Below are 22,555 nucleotides of genomic sequence, written 5' to 3'. Positions count from 1 at the left end.
GCAGGTGAGGCCAAAGCCCTTCTGCCGTCTGGGCAGGACCCCGTGGAGGCCGCAGCCCTGAGGTCGATGTCACAAACACTCGGAGGGATTGCGGGGCTGGGTCGGAATAAAGGGATCCCGGAGATGGGCTGCGTGCGCGCTGTCTGCCCCGCGCCTGCCTGCGACGGACGGGCAGCTTCCAGGTGGGGCTGGCAGGGGGCCTCCGAGCGCCCCTGGGATCCCACTGCAAGGACCAGGCTTCCTGGGAGGGGCAGCCAGGAGAGACGCCGGGTGCCGCCCCTGGCAGTGCGGGTCAGGACAAAGAGGGGGCGGCCGGCCCCCTGAGGGTGTTCTGCACCCCCAGCCACCCCAGTGCCCAGTAGCTCCAACTGTGCACTGAAGGGAGCCACAGGGCCCAGGCAAGGCGGGATCCTGACCCACCGACAGGAGCGGGTAACTGGCTTTGCACTCGTTTGCGGGACTTCACGTGACGGTCTGGAACGTTTCCTTTACACACTTGGAAGGGACGTGGGCGTGTGGGCTGGAGGTTTCCCTCACAGCAGTTTGCAAAGAATGAAGGCGGATGCTTGTCCTTATCTGGCCGGGGCGCCGGGTCCCAGCCAGGGACTCCAGTTAGAGAGGTGATTCACGGATTAAAGGCGCGGTCCTCTTAAAGGGGAAGTTTCTGATTTCTCACTGTCCTTCAGGAAGAGGTCCCTGGGGTGACCACCTCCAGGTGGGGTGGGGAGGCCTGCGAGTGGGGGGAGCCCCCAGACCCATGCCTCGGCCGCCCGACCTGGACTCAGACCCGGGGTCCCCAGGAGGGAGCCTGAGCCTGGTGGGGGCTGCGGGGGTCCTGCAGAGGCTCCTGGAGCCCCGGCGCCCCCTCCCTGGCCAGGCTTACTCCCCTAAAGCTGCCCTTTCCTGCAAGCCCTCAGCCTCCCCTCCGCGGCCACGTCCGGGGGCTCGAGCTGCCTTGGCCCCAAACGGAGAAGCGTGTGATGTGAGGGGGTGAGGCCTCGGGTGGGTGCGTCCCTGTTACGAGCCCAATTTGCGGCTGAGGGCACGGAGGTGAAGGTGACTGGCTCAAGGTCACACCGCTGAGGGGTCACCCCTCAGGCCACGCTCCTTCTGGTGACAGGGGGCAGTGGACACTTACCGCCAGCAGCTGTTGGGTTCCCATGGAGCTGAGTGTGACATCAGGCAGGAGCTGAGCCCCTAGGGAGACTCCTGACCCCTCCTCTACATGGGTGCCGCTCCCCCCAGAGTCCCCGCGGCCCGGCGCTCGGCTCTTACAGCCCCATTGCGTGAGGGGTTGGGGTGGGGTGCCGTCGTCCCGCGGGGGGCCCCACCCAAGGACGCTAGCCAGGTCCCCCATGACTAGGCCTGCGCGGAGGCCCCACCCGCCTCTCCTGACCCCGATGCCAAAGGGCGTCGGACTCCTGTCCTCCTTCTTCAGCTGCAGCCCCTCTCCCCCAGCCCCCCCGCCCCTGCCTTCCTGGGGGAGGCCCTCTTACTGCCCTGAATCCAGGACCAAACCTGCCAGCCCCTCCAGAAGGCCAGAGCTGGGGTTGATGCCGGGATGCTGTGGCCCTTTGGGGATTTATCTTGTTGGAGCCGACTGGCTCTTCCAGCTGCCCTCCCCCACTGAATCCACTTCTGATTCTGCAGCCCAGGGTGTCAGGGCCCCTCCCAGCTCCTGCCCCAGACCTGGAAGAGGGGGGAGGCACCTCTACTGGCTCTGAGTGGGGCGCCCCAAGCACCGCTGAGTCCTCCTGTTGGTGCAAAGTGCAAACGCCGAGTGGGTTTAACTCCTTGGACAGATGACGGCGGAAAGGAGAGTGACAGCCTTTATTTGGAAAAGTCGCCGACATGGACACGTTGAGAAAACCCACAGGAAGGAATAAAAGTACAACTAAAGTGCCAGGAAGGCCTTCAGTAGAATGGAGAACCAATCACTTCCTTGAGGAAAAGAGCTTCGGCTCGTTTGTGGTGAAATGCATCACTTTGCCCCGGGTGGCGGGGCGAGGCCTCTGCGTCCTGGGCTGGGGCTGGGGGCAGGATAGCACCTTTGCTCTGGGGTTTTTGGGACACGGGGTCGAGGAGTCGCGGTTTCTGCTGGCCGGGGGTGAGTGACAAGAGCCTTGGGAGGAGGTGTCGGCTCACCAGGGCTCAGGCAGCTCCCTGGGAGACCTGACTCTAGGCGTGAGTGTTTCGTGAAGGAAAGTCAAGCTACAAGGGAGTGGGGGAGGGGAGGCGGTGACAGCTGACCCCAGGAAGGAAAGAGAAACCAGGCTTAGGGGTTCTGACTCGGGATTAGGGGACCCTGACCGGCAGCGCGAGTCAGGTGCGGGTTCAGGTGGGCGGCGGGAGGGGCCGGCAGAGCCCAGGGTCGGGGCGGCAACACCCCGCTCGGAGGGGCTGGCAGAACGCAGAGCGCTGAATCGCGGCCTTTCGAGCTTCTCCTTAAAAAGCCTGGCTAGTCGGGTGGGCCAGGAACCTTCCGGCCCCTTCTCACTCTCCGTCTCAGCGGCGGTGGCCCGGCTGCTAGCCCAGCGCCACCTTCCTGGACACCGTCTGGTAGAAGACGCCGCGCAGCAGCGCCTGGTAGCTGGGCACGCGGAACAGGTGGCGTTCACCGAAGGCCACGTCGTACTCGGCCGCCTTGCCGGTGACCAGGACGCGCACGTGGGGCTCGTTCACCTGGGGGCCCACCACCACCATGAAGATCTCGATGCCTGCCCGCTGGGCCTCCTGCACGGCCTTCTCGATGGTGGCCGCCGTGGCGCCCTGCGAGTTGCCGTCGGAGAAGAGCAGCAGCCTCTTCTTGGTGGCGCCGGGCGAGGCCTCGCGGTAGAAGCGGGTCACGTAGCCCAGGGCGTCGGTGACGTCGGTGGCATCGTTGAAGAAGTCCATGGTGTCCAGGGCGCTGGCCAGCACGGTGTAGTTCTGCACGAACTGCAGCGCCGCACGCTCCGGCCGCTGCTGCCCGGTGCCGCTGTACTGCACCACCGCCACGCGCACCTCCTGGCCCTGGCCCGTCTGGCCCGCCGTCAGGAAGCGCTCGGCCAGCCGCTTGGCGAAGCGCTTGGAGGTGTCGAAGTTGTGGCTGCCCACGCTGGCCGAGCCGTCCAGCAGGATGGTGATGTCGGTCGGGGAGGAGAAGGTGACTGTGGGCAGGGGCGGCTGTGAGCACACAGCGAGGCCCCGAGAGCCTGGCCCCACCCGCCCTGTGGCCTCTCGACCCTCCTCACCCGGTGCCCCGCCCTGAGAGCCCCTCCCCCTCCCCCGGTACTCACTTGGGCAGGTGTAATCTGGACATTTCTTGTCTGTAAGAGAGAAAACCCCACAGCATGGACCCAGCGATCTCAGAGACCACTGTTCCACCTGTAGCCCCCCAACAAGAGGACAGCTGGCATCTCCATGGAAGCACAGCTGATGTTCCTGAACAGCTGGCCCCCTCCACCCACCAGGAGGGGTGTCCTTTGTTCAAGAGGGGCCTTTGAGGGACGGAATGGCCCCCCGGGCACCAGCCCAGTGAGGCAGCCCCCCTTCCCAGAATGGGGAAACCAAGGCTCAGAGAGGAGGAAGGGTGGTCTGCAGCTCAGAGCCCGGGCCACGTTGTCCCTGGACGAGGCTGAGTACGTGCCCACCGGGAGGGCTAGGGCCCCGAGTCTGACCCTGCAGCTCTCTCTGGCTGCCGACCAGCTGTCTGCACCACGGACTCAGCTCTGACCCCGGGCCAGGCCCAGATGGACATGGCAAGTATGTTCTTAGGTAGGCACCTCTGAGGGGCCTCAGACTCCAAGGCCAAACACGGCCGAGCCTCAGACCCCAGCGCACACGTGTGCTCACGGCTCCAGGACGACGGGCGGGAGATGCGGTGCAGCCCACACTCGGGGGGGGGGGGGGGCACCCGTGTGGACGCTGGACCATGAGGGAGCCAGGACGCTGGACCACGAGGGAGCCAGGCCACGGCCTCCTCAGGGAAGAGCGGGAAGCGGCTGGGGGGGCGGCAGGCGTGCTGCTGGCCGTGGGTGTGTGGCTCCCATGGCCGGAGGGTCACCGTGAGAGCAGAGCAGGACACGCCTGGGCCGAGGGGGGCCCTGCCCATGCCCACCTATGCAGATCTGGGCGGTGACGTTCTTCAGGAAGCCATCGTCCAGCAGCTCTGCGTAATTCTCCTTGACCAGCGAGATGCCCGGCCGCCCCTGGGGCGCCAGGCCTTGGCAGGAGATGACGTTGAGCTGGTCGGAGCCCGCGGCTAGGCCAAACACATCCTTGATGCCCACGGAGACCACCTGGGGGGAGGGGCAGTGTTGGCGTGGCCCCCGGTGGGGACAGTCCCCCGAGCCCCAGAGCGCAAGGGTGGCAGCGCAGACACGGAGGCCGCCCCACCTGAATGTCAGGGCCGCAGAGCACGCTGAGTGGGGTGGTGTCCCTCTGGGTGTCCGAGCGGCCGTCCGTGAGGACCAGAGCGATGCGGTTGTTCTGGGTGGGCGGCAGCAGCCGGTCCCGGGTGTACTGCAGAGCCTCGCCTGTGAAGGTGCCTCCGCCCATCCAGCGCAGCTTCTTGATGGCTCTGTGGGGCCACGGCGCCGCCCTCAGTGGGGGGCGGGGCTGGGGGCGGGGCTGGGGCAGGGCTGGGGGTGGGGCCACGGCGCCGCCCTCACTGGGGGGCGGGGCTGGGGCGGGGCTGGGGCAGGGCTGCGGGGGCCGCTGGGGCCCCGTGCGTCGGCCGGCTCCGAGCAGCCGCACTCACTCCTTGAGGTCCTGGGCGGTCCTGATGTTGGGGTCCCGCAGGTCCACGTGCTCCTGCATCTGGTTGTGGCTGTACTGCACCACGCCCGCGTGCGACTGCCCGGGCTCAAACTGCACGGGGACGGGAGCCGCGGTCGGGAGCGGCCCCCACCAGGGCCCCCGAGGCGCCCATGCCCCTCCTGGGCCGCCCTTCCACCCACCACCTGTCCCAGGCTGGACCGGCCCCCGGGCCCCCGGGGTGACTCTCATGCTCTGGTGGGCTGGGGGCTTCGGCTTTCGAGAAGCAAAGCGTCCGTCCCATGGCCCCTAGCGCCCGGCCCTTCCACTCTGGTGTCAGGACAGACCCCTCCTGGGAAGCTCCGTCCTCGAGCGAGGCCTGGGCACCTCACCTTGACCAGCTCGTCCCTGCTCAGCCGGTCGATGACCTTGACGATGAAGTCCTTGGAGATCTCGAAGTTCTGCAGGCCGATGCTCTCGGAGCTGTCCAGCACGAACAGGATGTCGATGGGGCCGCACTGGCACTCTGTGGGCGGTGGCGGGCTCAGCCTCGGGGCCCCTCCCAGGACCCCTCCCAGAGCAGGGCAGCCCGAGGGCCAGGGCCTCGAGGACCCGGGGGCACCGGGAGAACTCCCGTCCCCCCGTGCCTGCTTGTGTGAGTGAGCGGGGAGAGGACGAGGTGGGCCAGCACCCCGGGGCTGCGGGAGTGTGGGCGAGGGGCTCCACCCCCCACGGGGTCAGTCCACTCGAAAGCTAGAAACACCAGGTGAAGAGTGACACTCACCACAGCAAGCTGGGAAGAGGAGAAAGAGGAAATTACGTGGTCGTTTAGACTAAACCCTCCAGCCAGCCCTCCCCGGCCCACCAGGACTCTCGTGGGTGGCATACGCCTGCCCGCCTGCCTGCCTCACCCCGGCCGGCACCGTGGCAGGACACTCCTTCTAGTTAGGACAGTTACTCAAAGGTGGAGACACTCACAGCACATTTTCATGATGATGTCCAAAATCTCGCATTCCTGGGGAGGGGGTGAGACACTCCCATGAGACAGAACAGGCCCTGCTGTGACCCCTCCAGGGCTGCCCCAGGCTCTGGGGTGAGGCCAGCCTTCCAGGTCCCCATCCCCTGGGACCACAGCTGGGACCACAGAGGGGCTGGGCTGGGCAGGGTGTCTCCCTTCCCATGGTGTGCCCTGCTCTGCCTGTGAGGCCCCTGCCTGCAGGCATGAGCACCTGATGTGGTCCCTGACATGTGGCCATACGTTCCGCCCCCCGTGGCCATCACATGTTCCTGTGGGGGCAAAGACGTGTCTCCCCGTGGCCATAAGATGTCCACCCTGTGGCCATGTGCCCCCCCGGCTTCGTATGTTCCCCTATGGCCACCACGTGTCCCCCCAGTGGCCATTGCATGCCCCCCATGGCCATCATGTGCCTCTATGGCGATCACATGTCTCCTGTGGCCATCACACCCCCATGGCCACCAAGTGCCCCCCTGTGGCCATCACGTGTCCCCCCCCCCCCCATCGCCATCACGGCTCCCTGCTGCTGTCACAGCTCCCCACCCTCACAGGATCCTGGGCCAGAGCAGTTGGCCCCCAAGGATGTTCACAAACACCCCACTTACGTCTGGCCCTGGTGGTCCTATGTGTCCTGGGGGTCCCTGTCAGAGAAAGGACAGGAGAGGGTGGACGCTGGGGCCCTGCCCGATTCCTGGGCTGCAGGTCTGACGGGAGCCCTCGGCTGACCCCACCTCCACTTAGGGCCCCCCGAACACTAGGGGCAGCTGAGGCTTCTGCACGTTAAGGGCTGGGGAACCTGCTACCTCCCTCCGCTGGGCGACAACTGTCTAATGTGCCCTTTCCTGGTGGTCTGTGGGTGCTCACGGCCCGGGGCAGAGTGTCCCTGTGGGTCTAATGACACCACCGCGAGGGGCAGGGTGCCCAGCCTCATCCAGGCACCGCCCCGGGCCCTGCCGCAACCATCATGCCTCACCTGGAGACCCACCCTCCCCTCCTCTGCCCACCCCTGCCTGCTCAAGCCCCCACCCCGAAACTGCCCGTCCCCGTCATCCTGCCTGCCGAAGCCCCGCCTCCCGAGCCCTTCCCCAGAGCCTGGCTCCCAGGTTCCCGCCCCCACACCCCAGCCTCTGCAGCCTCTGGGTGGGGCACCTGCCCGCGCCCGCCAACGCACCGGGGGGCCTTCGGGGCCTCGGTAGCCCTTTGCTCCTTTGGCGCCTCGGGGAGAAATGTCATTGTTCTGGAAAGACAGCGCGGTGTTGCAGGCACTGCCACACGTGGCCGGAGCCCCTGGACCCCCTGCTGCGAGCCTGCCCACCGCACCCTCGACCCCGGACCCTCAGCCGCCCTCGGAGCCACCACAGCCCTCCGGGTCCGGGCCCTCGAGGCCGAGGCCGGCCCGGGATGTCACAGCATGCGGTGGGCTCTGCACTCACGTCCTCTCCAGGGTCCCCGGCTTCTCCCTCGTCTCCCTTGAGGCCAGGGTAGCCTTTGGTGCCCTGCAGGGGAGCACGTGGTTAGGGGGAGCCGGGCCCAGGGTCTGGGGTGGGTGCTGCGGGCCTGGGCTCCTGGGGAGGGCAGGGCTCTGGGGGGTGCGGTGGAGCCCTCGGCTCTTGAGGGAAGTGTCAGCAGGGGCACCCCGCCCGGGGCCGGGCGGGGCTCCCAGAGACGGAGACGCAGGTGGGGGTGCCTCGGCGACAGCTGGGCTGCGGGGGACAGTGCGTCTGCACGCGTGTGAGTGTTTGCACGCGTGTGTGCCTCTGCACGCGTGTGTGCCTGCTCAGGGGTGGGAGCGATGTGCTTGAACGTGCGCGTGTGCTCCAGGGGCCGACGGAGCGGAAGGGCGCGTACTCACATTTATCCCGGGAGGACCCCTGCTGCCCGGATAGCCCTGCAGGAAGGCAGGACAGTCATGCCGGGCTCTGACATGGCGGGGGGCCACGAGGGGCAATCCCGGCCACGGAGCCCGTGTGCCCGACTGGCCAAAGGGGGTGTCGGGGGGCACTCACAGGGAAGCCGGGGAAGCCCTCGGTGCCGTTTCCAGGGGGGCCGTCTTCACCCTGGGAGAGCAGACCGTGTCCAGTCACTGTGGGACTCGCCCAGGCTGGCTGCTTCTGGACTCTGGGGTCCCAGGCAGCCCCCCTACCAGGGCTGTGCCCTGTGCCCTGCGTCACTCACCCTTTCGCCCATCAGCCCGGGGTCTCCGGGGGGTCCTGGGGGCCCTGAGGCTCCTCCGGGGCCCTAAGGAGGAGAAAATGAAGTGGACACCAGGCAGCGAGCCACACAGGCTCAGAGGTACAAGGTCTCTTGGAGGAAAGAGGGACAATTAAATAAAATACACGTCTTCATGCAGCACAGAAATGACTAAAAGAAGGGTTTTTAAACCGATGATCCTGGGGGCCGTGTAACCTTCGGGCCTTAGAGGCCACACCTGCCCAGTGGTCCACCCAGGGAGTGACCCAAGGAGGAGGTGACCAGAACAGGGACAGAAACCCACGGGGTCACTGCAGGAAATTCAAACCCGAGAGCCCATCCGGCGGGGGTGGAGGAATCAGCAGATAGAGCTACAGGCATGGCCAACGGGAGCATGTCAATAACGTGCTGAAAAATCGTTAAGGTTTGAGCTCATGATGAGAAAAACAACAAAAAAACCTTACCAAGTCAAATTTATAAGGCATAATATGCAAAGAAAGAAAAAAGAATTTGGAAAGAAATAAGCCAAACTCTTCATGTTGTTTATCTCTGGGGGGTGTTTTAGATTTCTTTTTGTAGTTTTCTTCATTTTCTAAATGTTCTAAGAGTCACATATACTGTGAGGTGAAATGAAACAGTTTTAACAGGTAAGGAGCCTGGGGGATCTCCTAAGGAAGCGCTGGGTACGGGATGGGGTCTGGGTCCAGGGCTGGCCCCTCCTAGGATGGGGGGCGGGGAGGGCTCCTCACCTCGGGCCCTGGAGGCCCCTCGTCGCCGCGGTATCCTTTCGGTCCAGTGGGGCCAGCCTCACCCTGCAGAGAGAGGACACAGCCGTCGGTCCCCCTCTGCCCCAGAGGAGCCGCCCAGGCCCCAGACCCCGCACTTGCTGGCTGCTCTATCCCCGTCCCTCTCTGGAGGTGACCCCTGGATTCCCGGGGCCAGGCTTTCGGTCCCCTGAGCACTGCGCAGATGCCCCCAGCCAAGCCCCAGCGAGGAGGGCAAGCGTGTGTCACTCAGGGGGCTGCTGGCCCGCCTGCCCCCCTGGGCCCCACCAACGGGACCCTGCACTCAGAGGCCCATCCCCTGGGCCCCGCCAACGGGACCCTGGACTCAGAGACCCATCCCCTGGGCCGCGCCAACGGGACCCTGGACTCAGAGGCCCATCCCCTGGGCCCCGCCAACGGGACCCTGGACTCAGAGGCCCATCCCCTGGGCCCCGCCAACGGGACCCTGGACTCAGAGGCCCATCCCCTGGGCCCCGTCACGAGGCGGCGCTTCTCACGAGTTCTCTGCTGGCTGCCCTCCCGTCACAAACGTGCACGACGCCCGTTATCCGGCCAGGAGCTGCTGCCGCGCTGCCGCCCCACACCGGGCAGGGGGCCGGCCGTGGCCACGGCCCGGGAGCTGGCGCGGTTGTGCGCCCTGGCCAGCACCAGCATCACGCTCCCTGCATGCTGGCCACGGGGACACGGGGGCTCAGGGGGTCAGCCTGGGGCCCCGAGACCTGCCTCGGGGCAAGAAAAGCGGCACCTCCTGGTCCCGGGTAGCACCTCCTGGGAAACTGGGACTCAAGGGCCTGCCTAAGACACAGAAAGACCAAACTCGGGCGGAGCTCCTGTGGGCAGCTGGCACCCTCGCAGGTGGGACTGGCCGCCCACCGCGGTGGGACGTGGGACGGGCGAGGCCGGACGGCTGGGCCTGCCACGGGACGATGGGACCCTGTCCTCTGTTTCTCCACTGCCTTTTCCTGCGATTTGGGAAAACACATTTCCCAGAACTCTCTGCATGGACCCTGGGGTCGGAGCCGGCCTCCTGCCGGGCCTGGAGTCGGTCGCGGGTCCGTGGTGGGGTTGGGAGGGCCGGGCACACGAGCCAGAGCCTGGAGGCCCGGAAGTCGAATGTCCAGGTGACCAAGCGCCTCCTTGGCCGGGAGCCACGGGTCGGGAGGGGACCGTCTCCGGTCGCTCACAGGCTGGGGGGACACAGGGCCCCCTCCCAAAGGGGGCAGCCGCCCCCAGCAGCGCCCGGGGTCCCCACCGCCTGGGGTGGGGCCTCCCTCTCTCCCCACGTTCTTGGTCGTTTCCTTTTCTTTGCAGTGACTATCATGACTGAAAACTGATGCTGCTGGGATGGTCCCATGAACCCGTGTCGGTTCTGCTTTTAGAGCTTCGTGCCTTCAGAGTCTCGAATGACCTCCTGAAGGTGCCACAGGGAAGACCTGCATCATACGGGCAGCTTGTCCCGGCAGCACCGGCCAGTAGCAGTTACTGCTCCTTGGTTCCCGTCCAGGAAAGTCAGGGGCCCAGGCAGGGGCCCAGGAAGCCGCCCAGGCAGCAGGCCCAGCCCGCCTGAGGCCACATGAGTTACAGTCATGGGAACTGGGTGGAAATGGAAAGAGGAGGGGTGTGCGACAGCCAGACCAGAAAGAGGCACACGTAGGTGAGGGGGTTTAAACATGATGGAAGTGCGTTTTAACCAGCAGGAAAGACTGCGGTTACGTGTGTTGTGACAACGGGCTGGCCGTTCGCCGAAAAAGCCAAGCAGGCCAAGCTCACCTCTCTTCCAGCCCCTCAGTCTCTACTCCAGACAGATCAAAGACGTAAGCAAAAAATACACTAAAAGGCGTGAGCACATTTGTAAATCTTTGTAAACGAGCAGGACATCCTCAACCACAGGGTACCATAGACAAGGTCAGGACGCAGATGACAACTGACAAAATGTCTGCACCATGGATGGAGCCCCCCGCCATCAACGTGGGAAACACAGACGCCGGTGGGAAATGAAGAGCTGCCTCAACAGCCCGGCAGAGACCGCGCTTGGCCCGTAAACCCACGAACAGTCAAAGCAAGAGGGGAGAGAAGGCTCACGGCAGGAGTCTGATCATAGCTCGTCCTGGCAAAGGTGTGGGAGCCGTCCTCTTTTACACTCTTGGGGGCCAGACAGAGAAGTAGGTAGGATTATTTGGCAAATATTAGCTCACACACACACCACTGGGGCTGAGAAATGTTGCTGCTAAGAACTTACATTCTGGACATAGCCTGGGAAGCTCTTCAGGGTGGATGGATGGATGGACAGCTGGGTGGGTAGACGGATGGATGGACGGCTGGGTACATATATCCACAGATATGTATGTGATCGATGAATAGACAGATGGCAGAGGGGTGGGTGGATAGAGGGATAGATGCACACATGTACATAGATGGTGGATGGATGGACGGATAGAGATGGATGGACAAATGGACAGATGGACAGATGGACAGATGAGCTGACTGAACGGCAGATGGAGGTTGATATTTATGACAGTATTTTTCCTTTTTTTTTGGTTATGCCGTGCAGCTTGTGGGGTCTTATTTCCCCTACCAGGGATTGAACCCGGACCATGGCAGTGAAAGCCCAGCATCCTAACCGCTAGGCCACCAGGGGACTCCCTACAGTATTTTTCTGTAAAGCAAAATACTGCAGACAATCTCGTTACAGTCAATGGGGACGAGAAGGGGCAGGAAGTAGGCCCTTCCGAGGGCGCCAAGGAACAGGCCGCAACGCAGGTCAGTGGCAGAGCCGGCCGACGCCCAGCCGGCAGCACCCCGAATCGCAGGGGCCCTCAGGGGCTCGTGGACCCTGAGGCAGCCCTCACCCCGCGGGAGGCGGTGGGCGGGGTCGAGGGCCTTGCGGGACCTACCTCTGCAGCCAGGCGTCCTCACCACGCACATAGGTCAGCTTGCTACGTGTTCACTACGTGTGGTCTGTCTCCCCACTGGATGGCCAGCACCCCAATAACAAGGGCAGCACCAGGCTGTGTGCCCCCCTTCCTGTTCTCCCCCAGGGAGCTCCCCCAGGGCCAGAGCTCGAGCAGGCCCTGCTGACCTCTGCCAGGATGCGCTGGCCACCAGCGGTGTCCCTCTGGCCGAGGCCTGCCCAGTGCAGACTGCCTCCCAAACTGCCTCGCCTCTGCGTGCATCCTGTCCCCACCCTCCACTCGTGGACCCCCGTGGCTGGCCCCGGGCTGGGGTCTGGAGAAGATGGGCTGAGAGCAGCGGCGGGCATGATGCTCCCTGGGGAGGGTCGTCTCACCTGTGCCTCTCCCCCAGCCGCTCACAGCCTCCTGCCTGTCCCCCGCCCCCTCCTTCCACCCAGCCCGCGGCTTCCTCAGGCCTCCACTGTCCTCCTCATCCCCAGCATGGCCTCTAGAAGGTCACATCCAGGAATTCTAGAACCTTCTGTGCACCAACACTCCCCAATCGATTTCCAGCCAGGATCTCACCTCTGGGCTCCAAACACTGAGAGAGGCTCACATACCCTGTCTCCAATGTGGGGTGCCTCTGTCTGGGCTCAGTCCCCTGTGACCCCGCTCCGCCAGGCCAGGGGGTCCCCAGGGTGCCCCGACTCCAGCACACCCCCGCTGCTGCCCGCCCTGCCCCCTCATGCCCCAGCCCGGCCTCCAAGCCCACTGCCCTCCCCCAGCACCAGCCGAGCCAGGGCACCCTTCCTCACCCTGAGGGCAGCGCTGGGGGCAGCACGGGGCTCTGCACACTCAGGGCTGCACCCTGGCAGGCGCCCACCCTGAGACAGGGCTCCCCTGGGAGCACTGGGCCCAGCTCACCAATCTGCACCAGCCACCCTGGCCCCCCACCCGACCCCAGACATCCCAAGGTCTCCAGGCCTTGCCCCTGCAGGAAGCACCCCAGGTGGGAAGAGAAAAGGGACCTCCCCCTAGGGACCTCCCCCTAAATCTGTGAGCTGATCCGAACCGGCAGCAGCTCCCCCCCTGCCCCCCGGCAGCCGGGCTTCCTACCGGGTCTCCGGGGATGCCAATGGGGCCTTCTCGTCCCTGGTCACCTTGGGGTCCAGCTTCACCCTGGAGAGGAAAAGCCGCTGAGGTGGAGATGGAAGAGGGCAGCCGCCCCGGGTGGCCACCAGGCGAGGCCAGGGGCCCGGCAGCTCCCACACAGCCAGGAAGGGCCACTGTCTGCTGTGGGCCGGCCTCGTCCTTCCTTTTCACGCTTGCCCACGTGTTTCCCACAACGTGGCCACGTGCCTGGCCATCAGGTGACTTGTGCTTTCAAGGGGCCACGACAAGGGGCCAGCAGCCCCCCCGAGGCCGGGAGGCATCTCATCGTCCACCTGGCCTCGGGCCCCAGAGCTGTGTGGGGCTGACCAGACCTCCACCCCGCTTTGTCCAAGGCACCTCCGGGAGGCACAGCCTGGCCTTCAGTCCTGTTTCCTGACCTGAAGCACTGGGCTCAGAAAGGGGGTCAAAGCTACATCGTCCCTGCTTTGCTGTCCTTCCCCACCCCTGCCTGGGGGGGGCGTGGGGTTCTGGGGGGCCTGGGGTCGGGGTCAGAAAGACAAACCTCTCTTCCCCTGACCTTGGACTTGGCTAAACTCACTCTCCCCATCGGGATGCCTTGGACACGCATCTGGAGGAGAAGCATTTGCCCCTACGTCCGAGTGTCACCCCAGGGGGACAGCACAGCCTGGAGAAGCACCCCGTTCTTGCGGACGGGGAGCGGCGGCGCCTGCATCTCCAGCAGGGAGGGGGCCAGCCGCATCTGAGGCCTGGGGCTCAGCGTCCTTGCCTCCTAACCCCGGAGCCATAGGGTGAGGCCTGCTCTCCTCTCCAACCGGGCAGAGTGTGACTCGGTGCCCACGCTCTGGGTCCCGCCAGACTTTCCCGCTTAACCGCGTGGCAGAGGAAGCCCAGCGTGGCCCCTGACGGCGAAGCCGCTGGGCCTTGGAGGTGAGCGAGCAGCAGCCCCTGAGCTGTTTCCAACATTCCTGCTCTTGAAGTTTTAACAAAGGGAGACCGTCCCCGGAAGAAGACAGTTGCAGAAGAGGCTCCGTCTGCGAAACGTTTAGGAGCTCTGTGGGGAAGAGCCCAGACGTGCAGCGGGCGGGGCTTGCTGAGTCAGCTGCGAAATTGTGAAGTTGGGCAGCTAAATAAAGGCCAAGCTAAGGAATAAGCGCAGCTCGGGGAAAGCCCGTGGAGCCAGACCCGGCCAGCCGGCACGAAGGTGGCAGCCACAGTGCAGAGGACGTGCTTCCACGGCGTGCCTGGGTGAGGTTTCAGGGGGCTGCTCCCTGGTCATCCGTGCTGAGTGGAGAAGCCCCACCCAGCTCACCTTGCCTCCCAGGCCCTGGAGGTCACCCGGGGCCACGCAGCTTGGAGGTCTGGGCGGGGCCCGAGCGCAGGAGCTGCTGCATTTCCCGCACAAGAAGTGTGTGTCGGGGGGTGTATTTGGGAACTAGGAGGCGAGGGCGTGGGTTGCCCACATCTAGGGGCCAGAGGGCCTCGGTGGCGTGTCCTGTGATTCTGATGGCCTGACCCTGGCCTGGCCCCGGTCTCTGCCCCCAGGGGATGGGGTCCCAGCTTTAGGAACAGTGACTCACCAGGTCTCCTCTCGGGCCCCGCGCGCCTGGGGTCCCCCGTGGTCCTCTTTCCCCAGGGCCGCCCTGTGTGGAGGCAGCAGAGGGCGGTGAGGCTGCAGCCCTGACGGTGCAGGCTGGGGCTCGAGGCCTGGCGCCCCAGCAGATACCAGGACTTGCAGTCCCTCCATCTCACGCCCCATCCTTCAGAGACTGGGGTCCCATTGGCTCCAGCACACTCCCCGGGGTCTGTCCACCTGGGACCACAGGGCTGGTCACACCGTCCACGCCTGCCACTAAGTGGTGAGGCCCAGGACACCTCCACTCACCCTCTCTCCGGGGGGTCCGTCTGGTCCCGCGTTTCCCTGGGATTAAGAGGAATGAACACGAGTGTTAGTTTGCGTCGGGAACTCTGCTTGAGGCTCGGGCATCAGGAGGACGAGGGGCTCCTACCTCGTCGCCGGCTTCTCCCTTCTCTCCCAGGGGACCAGGTGCTCCAGGCTCACCCTGGGGACAACAGTGAAGACTGTCTGTCCTTGACCCTGCGGCCCCTCCCAGGGCCGGCGCCCACCCCGCTGTATCGGGGGGCTGTGTGCATACTCACCTCGTCTCCGGGGGGCCCCGTGTTCCCTGGCCTCCCAGGCTCCCCGTCTGCTCCAGGCTCACCCTGGAAAGATGCAAGGGTCAGCCTTCAGGAGGCCACGCCCAGCCGTCCTGGGGGCCAGTGACCCTACGCTGGCCCTGCTTCAGGCCGCCGTCCCTGACTGGCTGCAGGAACCTCGGACACAGAGGACCCTCCCCAGACACCCACATCTCTGCACAAAACCCGCCTCCTGGGTTCAAATGCCGCCACCACAGGGGCCAGCCCGGCCCTCATGAGTGGATGCCCACTGTTGCCAGGCTGGGGACCTCGGCCCACACTCCAGGACATGTGCGTTGCTAGGACGCGTTTGGGGCGGAGTTCGTGTTACTGCTCCAACTTTCCCAGCAGCAGATTTGAATTAGACTCAAAACGTGAAGTCCTCATGCCTCACTGCTCTGCCCACTGCAGCATCAGCGCCACCCTGTTTATTCTTGAGTTTAGATTTCCCGTGAGCAGATCGATTCTGGGCTGACCCGCGGGCTGCAGGCTACGTGGACATTCCTGAGGTGACCAGAGAGGCCCCAGACGGATGAGCAGGGGCGGCTGGTGTGGTGGGGACAGGACGTGTCCGAGGCTCAGGAACCAGCACTTCCCGGGGCGGAGGGCCCCCCACCCCAGCCCTGGCGGCTCCAGGAAGGGCAATGGCGAGGCCTCATCCCCCATGGGCGGTGGGGCCTGGCCCCCAGACTAGGGGCGAGAACCTGCTTCCAGGAGGAATTTCTGCTCAACGCTCGGTGGGTCGTAAAGCCCCAGCCTGGCCTGCCGCGGGCTTGAGTCACTGACCTTCCCTCCTTTCAGTCCGAAGGCACCCGCGTCGCCCTTGGGCCCAAGGGGTCCTTGGATGCCCTGGGGAGAGGACGCAGAGTCAGACCACATTCTGAAACCGCAGCCACTGGGCTGCACACACGTAAGCGACAAGCAGAAGGGCAGGTCTGCACGTGGTGTGGCCCGTGCGACTTCTTAGCGTGTCAGCAGGAGGGCTGAGGCAACTCCACTCTTGACGACTTAGTCTTAAAATGTCGGTGAGAGAAAGCGACTTACATCGAATCCGGGCGAGCCCTTGCAGCCTGGCAGGCCAGGGTACCCCGTCTCCCCCTGCAAGGAGGAAGGCGGGTTCGGTGATCAAGCCTTTCAGCACTGGCCCATCCACCCGCTTCCCAAGAAAGCCCCACCCGGCAGAAGGAGCTCTGAGCTTGGCCAGGTGGCTTGGGGTCCACTGGGACCTGGGGCTTGGCAGGAAACGTCTCCTGCCTTTCATGCTGCCCAGGGGTGGCCACACATGAGACCCCTCCCCACCCACCGGCCCTGGGGTGGCCAGCCTTGCCCACCGTCCCTTCCTGAAACACGGGCCCCGCCTCTAGCCCTCCCCCAGCTGAGGGTGACCTTCATGCCATCCACGCCGTCCACGCCACGCTTCCCCTTCTCGCCCTGCAAAGTGCAAAAACCAAAGAAGGTCAGACCAAGGTCAGACCGCACCCCACAGGGAAGTGTCCCCACCGGCCATGCCCCTCCGGCCACACTCACCTTGTAGCCCTTGGGTCCCCTGGAGCCCTGAGGAGACAGGAAGGAAGGGTGAGAGGTTTGGTCTCCCCATCGTGGGGCGAGGTCCCCAAGGAGGGCGCCTCCCCACCACCCAGCTCATCGCAGCCCAGCCACGCCGGGAACAGGCAGCATTGTCCCTGTCCAGAGTAGGGGGCCGCTCTGGGCCCCGAGGGACACCCCCCAAAGTCTCACGTCACTCACCTTCTCCCCTCGGCTCCCTTTTTCTCCCTAGACAGCAAACAGAGGAGGGAAGGGGGCTGTGAGGGGCGCCCCAGGCCGGATGCCCTGAGGCCCCAGGAAAGGCTGTGGTAGAGGAGGGGGAGACGCACCTTCATGCCCTGGTAGCCGACGGGTCCGAGGTCCCCAGGCCTTCCCTGCAACAGAGGAAGGGGTGCGTTAGACACCCCTGGGGGCAGGGGCAGCCCCCATCCAACCCGCTTGCTCTCCACGCTACTCAGGCCCGGTCAGCTGGAGAGACCTGGCTGGCTGACCACTGACCTGCGTCTGAGAAGCGCCCTGCTATGAAGGCCTCACCCACCCCTCCCAGGGGCTCTCAGCGGAGCTCCAGGGAGGCGGAGACCCAGAGCCCCCCACGGGGCCACGGGGGAGGGGAAACTGGCCGTGGCTGAAGCAGAGGCCCTGGGACTTTGCTGGCCGCCCCCTGCCCCCGCCTTCTGAGAGCAGGTGGGCCTGTGGGGGCGCCTGAGGGGCACGGGGGGGTCTTCCCGGGCGGGGGCTGCTGGAAGGACGGCTATGCCGCGTGCGCCCTGGTCCTGGCCACCACGAGGGCCGTGTCCTCTGAGGGTCAGGCCACATGGCGATGGTGCTCAGAAGCCAGCCATCCTTCTGGAAGCTTCCGCAGCCCAGTTCCCTGGGCTCGGGCTTCTCAGCGCCCCCATCCCCCGGTCAGGGCTCGGCACTCACGGGGTCTCCGGCGTCTCCTTTCTCTCCCGGGAGCCCTGGCTTCCCTCTTTCTCCCTGGAATACAGAGCAGATCAAGGTTAGACGACAAATTCCATTTATTTCTAAAAAGCTGGTGAGAAGGACCCTCTACCTGCGAACAAAAAAGGTCCAAAAAGCTATTCCATCCGGTCCCTAGTGTTCATGTGATTTTCAGGCACCTTTCTCGTGGCCCATCCTGGGACCTGCGTGGTCAGGTCCACGCTCCCCTCCCACACACCCCACCGGGCCCTGGGGCTGCCCGGCGCCGGCTGGAGTGACCCCTGAATCTTTTCTCTCCGCCCATTCTTGCTGCTGGAGCGGGCGGGGTGGGTGGGGCGCAGAAGCCCCCCAGAGGAGGTAGCCGTGTGGCTCCACGGCTACTGCACCTGACGCTTTCTAGGAAAAGCCAGAAATGTGGACTTTCACAAGCAAGATCCCAGGTTGTGAATACTGGGAACTAACTTTGTTCTCCAAAACCTCCGCACGAAGCAGTCGTGGCCTTGGGCCATGTTCACCCGTCCCATGGAGGGTCCGCCTCCAGCAGCGAAGCCACAGGGGTGGTCACTCCAGAAAGGCCGCTCCCTCCCCCATGGGGAAGAGGCCGGAGCGGCGGACCCCACCCCACGGCAGCCCGTGGCCGCCGCATCGGCGTGGGGTCACGGCGCCTGGACTCTCTCCCGCGCTGGGGCAACTGCTCAGCACAGCAGGCGGGCGGTGAGCGCTCAGGACGGCTGCCTGGGGTCCAGCGCATCCCTAACACCTGGGTGCCAGGCAGCAGGGACATTTCTCCCAGGCTTCTCCCCCACCCCAAGGAGGAAAGCACGGACAGGACGCGGCCACGCACCTCATACCCAGGGTCGCCCCGCAGCCCAGGAGGTCCTCTGGCGGGCTGCAAGACACAAGAGAATGGTGAGCGCGAGGCGGCAGAGCCGGGGGGCCCGGGGCGGGGCTCGCACACTCACCTGGCACTCGAAGGAGCAGCACTGCGGAGGAAGGGACAGGGGACACGTCAGAGAGCCCGGGCACAGCCACACCGGCCGCCCGCGCTCAGCCTGCTGCCGGGCAAACGGGCGCCGGTGACGCTATGGTGCGGGGCGGGGGGTGGGGGGGCCTTACCACTTGCTCCACGTTATTTTTCTGAAAAGTGAAAAAGAAAAGTCAAATTAGTTTTCATTCCCAGGCGCGGGATCTCCGGCATCTTGGACACGGCGGGGAGGGCGGGGCCGCGCTCACGATCATGTCCGTGATGGTGTCGATGGTCTGGCTGATGACGGCCTCCGCGTCGCGGCTCTGCCCCCAGTCGGCCGCCGTGAAGTTGCGCCTGTACGTGTGGTCCGTGGCGATGATGCTCAGACGTGGCTCCTGGCGTGGATGCGACCAGAACAAGGGCGAACGTTGGTGACGGTGGGAGCGCCGGGCCCCTCTCCACCTCTGCTCCCCTGGAGCCCCCCGTCCCTCAGGCCATGCCTGTACCTGTGCTCCCCCACCCCCCGCCCAGCGTAGGCAGGGGTCCTACCAGGTGGTCGGGCGTGATGGCCACAGAGAAGACTCTGACGCCCAGGTGCTTGGCCTCGTTCACAGCATCTTCCAGGCCCCCGCACGGCTCCTTGTAGCCCTCCAGCGGGTGCCCATCAGTCACCACGATCAGGTACTTGTTCTCCTTCAGGTGGGAGCCCCTGCAGGGGGTGAGAGAGGTGAGACCACCCAGCCGGGCCCCTCAGGCCAGCACTGACCCTGACAGCTCAGGGCCCCACTGGAACCGCAGAGCTGAGACCCCTAGACTGGAGGTAAGGGTCAGGGGGCTAGAAACCCTGGAGAGAGACCCAGACCCAAGGCAACGTTTCCTGTTTCTCTGTGTTGACCCGGCCACAAGTGGGATCATAGGAAAGGACATTACACAGGAAATAAAGCTCTGTGGGATCTCATTTCAGGCCCCCTCTGCCTTCAGTGGTTGAGACGACAGTGGGCCGCTGGAGGGAAGGACAGAGGGGTGGAGAGCGCCCCTGGCGGCCATGGGGCAGGCTGGGCGGTGGTCAGCAGCACGACCCCCTCGGCCACCGGGACTGGTCCTGGGGACCTTGGACAGCCCTGGAGTGTGGCCGACCAGGCTGCGATCAGGGAGGTGCGGCAGGCGGGCGCTCACCCCACGAGCAGCTCCTCCAGCCCCTTCTTGATGGCGCAGTCCGTGTAGGTGCCTTTGCCGAAGTACTTGACCGCGTCCACGCTGCTCTTGAGCGCGTCCCGGCCGCCGGGCATGCGCGTGAGCCCGCGGATGATCTCCACCTCGTCGCTGTAGTGCAGCGCGCCTGCGTTCCACACCAGGTTGCGGTCACAGCGGTAGTACCTGCGGGCCCCACGGAGGTGAGCGGCCCTCCCCAGACGCAGGCCCGCTCCCCTACTGCGTCCATCCAAAGGCAGGACTGCCACCACGTCACAGGTGGACAGATGGCCAGTCCCGTCTCGCCCCAAGAGGGAGGAGCCTGCGGGCCCTGGCCTGGGCTTCCCGAGTGGCCCTAAGACCCTGGGTCCCGCCACTGGGGGCCACACGGGGCGGGGGCGGCCAGCTAGTGACCACCATGTCCCCGGCTCTCCAGGGCCTCAGACGAGGAGCTGTGTGCTGAGACTCTGCTCCAGGGCCACGGGGTGGGGGGCAGACCCTCCATGGACAGCAGTCGGGCCGCTGACAGTGGGCAGGGCAGGGACACTGGTGGGGACCCCTGGATCTGAGTGGCCTCCTCTCTCTGCCCCGGGCACCTCAGTCGATGGTCTCCGGGGGTGGCCAGGCCCGCAGCCCATCAGCAGACGGGTGACGGATGCCCCTGCGGAGAACCAACGCCGACAGCGGGAAGAGCCCCCAGTTCACAGGCGGGAGAACTGAGGCACAGGGCCAGAGTCCCCTGGAGCGGGACGACGGGCTGCAGGGCTGCCCTGGCACCCCCTCCCCGAGGCACATCCACACCGGGGCCCTCCCTGGGCCTCATAAACCCGGGCATTTCGGGAGGCCTGGGGCTTCAGTCCCACAGTCCCTGTATTGGGCAGGCCTGTCCTCTGTCCCTGCGGCCCCTTCTGGTGCGTGGGAGGCTCGGCGCCTGGGTCAGCTGCTCAGTGGGTGAGTGGGTCAGCAGGGACAGGGTGGGAGGAGGGGTGGGGCCTGTGCAGGTGAGGGAGGGGGAGGAACCTGGTCTGAGCTGAGCCCCCCCCCCCCCGTGGCCCTGCCTCGCCCCTCTGCAGGCGTGTCCTGTGCTTGGCCGCACCCCCACCCTGTGGCCCTGACCCGCCCCTCTGCAGGCGTGTCCTGTGCTTGGCCACACCCCCACCCTATGGCCCTGACCCGCCCCTCTGCAGGCGTGTCCTGTGCTTGGCCGCACCCCCACCCTGTGGCCCTGACCCGCCCCTCTGCAGGCGTGTCCTGTGCTTGGCCACACCCCCACGCTGTGGCCCTGCCCCGCCCCTCTGCAGGCGTGTCCTGTGCTTGGCCACACCCACTGCCCAGGGCTTCCCCGTGAGTGAGTGGATGCACGGTGCTGCCAAAGCCGGGACTGGGCTGGGGGCCCCTCCGACCAGGCCTCTGGACATGGGGGACACTGGGACCTCGGGCCCGGGGTGTGGGCTCTGACCGTCCGCTTGGGCAGTGGTCGGTGCCCCGGTGGCTGGCGGGGAGTACCCCCTCCAGACACCGGGCGGACCCACAGGGCCTCGGTCAGCTCCCCACGCCCGCTCAGTGGTGGAGGTGGGGAGCTGTTTCCTCCTCAGGGTTTGGGGCCCGGAGCCCAGGCAGCAGCACTGCCCCTTCCGCCCTCCCGGCCGGCCGGCCTGCTCCATCTCAAGCGCAGCTTTTCCCTGGCCTGTCTGGACCACTCAGACTCGGGGAGGGGACTCGAGAGGCCCGGCCGGCACCACCCTTCTCAGATGCAGACCCAGCCGAGCAGGTTGCGGCTCAGCTCTGCCTGCTGGGCCACGGCAGGGTGACACCAGGCAGGCCGGCCCCGAGAGGACGGAGGTCCTACCTGTCGTTCAGGTTGTCGATGAAGCGCTTGGTGAAGGCCTTGACCTTGTCCACCAGAGCCCCGTAGGGCTTAAGCCTCAACGCCACGCTCTCAGAGGTGTCCAGCACGAAAAACAGGTCCACGGGGCAGTCTGGGCCGGGAACCGGAGGAGGGGCCTGCAGCTCACGCCCTGCGCCCACCTTCCCCAGGTGCGTCCTCCACCAGCTGCCTCCCCGGCCAGCACCCCTGCGGCAACTCAGACTCCCACCCTCCCGGAAGGGCGAGGAGTCCGCCCTTCACCACAGCTGAGGTCGTTTTCTCACCGCGTTTCCAAGTTGAATTTAAAACTACCAGGGGCATGACCTTCAGAAGGGGGGGAGGGTGGGGACAGGTGACCGTGTTTCTTGACTGACCACCAGCAAGGAATCAAAAGGAGCTGAGAGGCAGAGAGGGGGCAGCACCCGCGGGGACAGGCGCTCAGGGAGCTTGCGGGCTGAGCCCCGGCCGAGGCTCAGCCTCCTCCTGTCGGGTCCGGCGCCAGCCGCGCGGCATCTGAGCGCTCGGGCAGCAAGGGAAGGGGCTGGGGTCCCACTGGGGCATCACAGCTGATACGTCTGGTCCAGGCAGGCCTCGCCCGGCAGCCGAGGCCAGAGTCCCAGACGCGGCAAGTCCACTCACCTTGGAAGGCGATGGCCCTCGAGGCTGCCACATCGTCCTGCGCGGTGGCCCAGCAGGCCTGCAGCAGCAGGGCGAGCAGAACACGGGGCAGACTCATGTCACCGGCCTGCGGGTCACCATGGAGCGGGGGCAGGGGGCAGGAGGCAGGCGGCGGTGGCCAGAGACAGAAAGAGAGAGAGAGAGAGCTGTCTCTGCTCTCCTTCGGCCAGAGTTTCAGCCCAGGAGGGAGGGAGGGTGGAGGGAGGAGCGGGGGAGGGGCTGCGGCGGGGGCCCAGCGGCCAGGGAGGCGGGGTCTCTCCCAGCTCCGCTCCGGGCGAGTCACTCACGCCCCCCCCCCCAAGCCGCTCTGAGCCCCGGACGCCACTCGCTAAAGGATTTACCTCCCTGGCTTGTGGGGAGTTTTTTATTTGCTTACAGGTCTCCTGCTAAGTCAGCTTGAAGAAGTCTGAAGAGGACGCG

General features: G+C 65.6%; 1 protein-coding gene across 1 annotated transcript; it reads right to left on the bottom strand.

Annotated features, from left to right (window-relative positions):
* Nucleotides 1-1,816: 1,816 nt before the first annotated feature.
* Nucleotides 1,817-22,314, bottom strand: COL6A1 (collagen type VI alpha 1 chain). The gene is made up of 35 exons (XM_033856273.2): nt 22,097-22,314; nt 21,440-21,569; nt 19,576-19,776; nt 18,949-19,108; nt 18,666-18,794; nt 18,549-18,569; nt 18,395-18,415; nt 18,277-18,321; nt 17,415-17,468; nt 16,820-16,864; nt 16,692-16,718; nt 16,473-16,499; nt 16,332-16,376; nt 15,990-16,043; nt 15,732-15,794; nt 14,910-14,972; nt 14,759-14,812; nt 14,635-14,670; nt 14,330-14,392; nt 12,735-12,797; nt 8,692-8,754; nt 7,928-7,990; nt 7,759-7,809; nt 7,605-7,640; nt 7,186-7,248; nt 6,924-6,989; nt 6,358-6,393; nt 5,716-5,752; nt 5,522-5,530; nt 5,130-5,263; nt 4,742-4,851; nt 4,378-4,561; nt 4,100-4,280; nt 3,279-3,308; nt 1,817-3,149 (listed from the first exon to the last, which is right to left on the bottom strand). The coding sequence occupies exons 1-35, from the start codon at nt 22,191-22,193 to the stop codon at nt 2,527-2,529; spliced, it is 3,084 nt and encodes a 1,027-aa protein (XP_033712164.1). The 5' UTR covers nt 22,194-22,314; the 3' UTR covers nt 1,817-2,526.
* Nucleotides 22,315-22,555: the final 241 nt, after the last annotated feature.

This window comes from Tursiops truncatus, chromosome 4 (genome assembly GCF_011762595.2).
Source record: "Tursiops truncatus isolate mTurTru1 chromosome 4, mTurTru1.mat.Y, whole genome shotgun sequence".
NCBI classification, from domain to species: Eukaryota; Metazoa; Chordata; class Mammalia; order Artiodactyla; family Delphinidae; genus Tursiops; species Tursiops truncatus.
The sequence above is the reverse complement of the archived record's forward strand: the minus strand, read 5'-3'. Positions and strand labels throughout refer to the sequence as shown.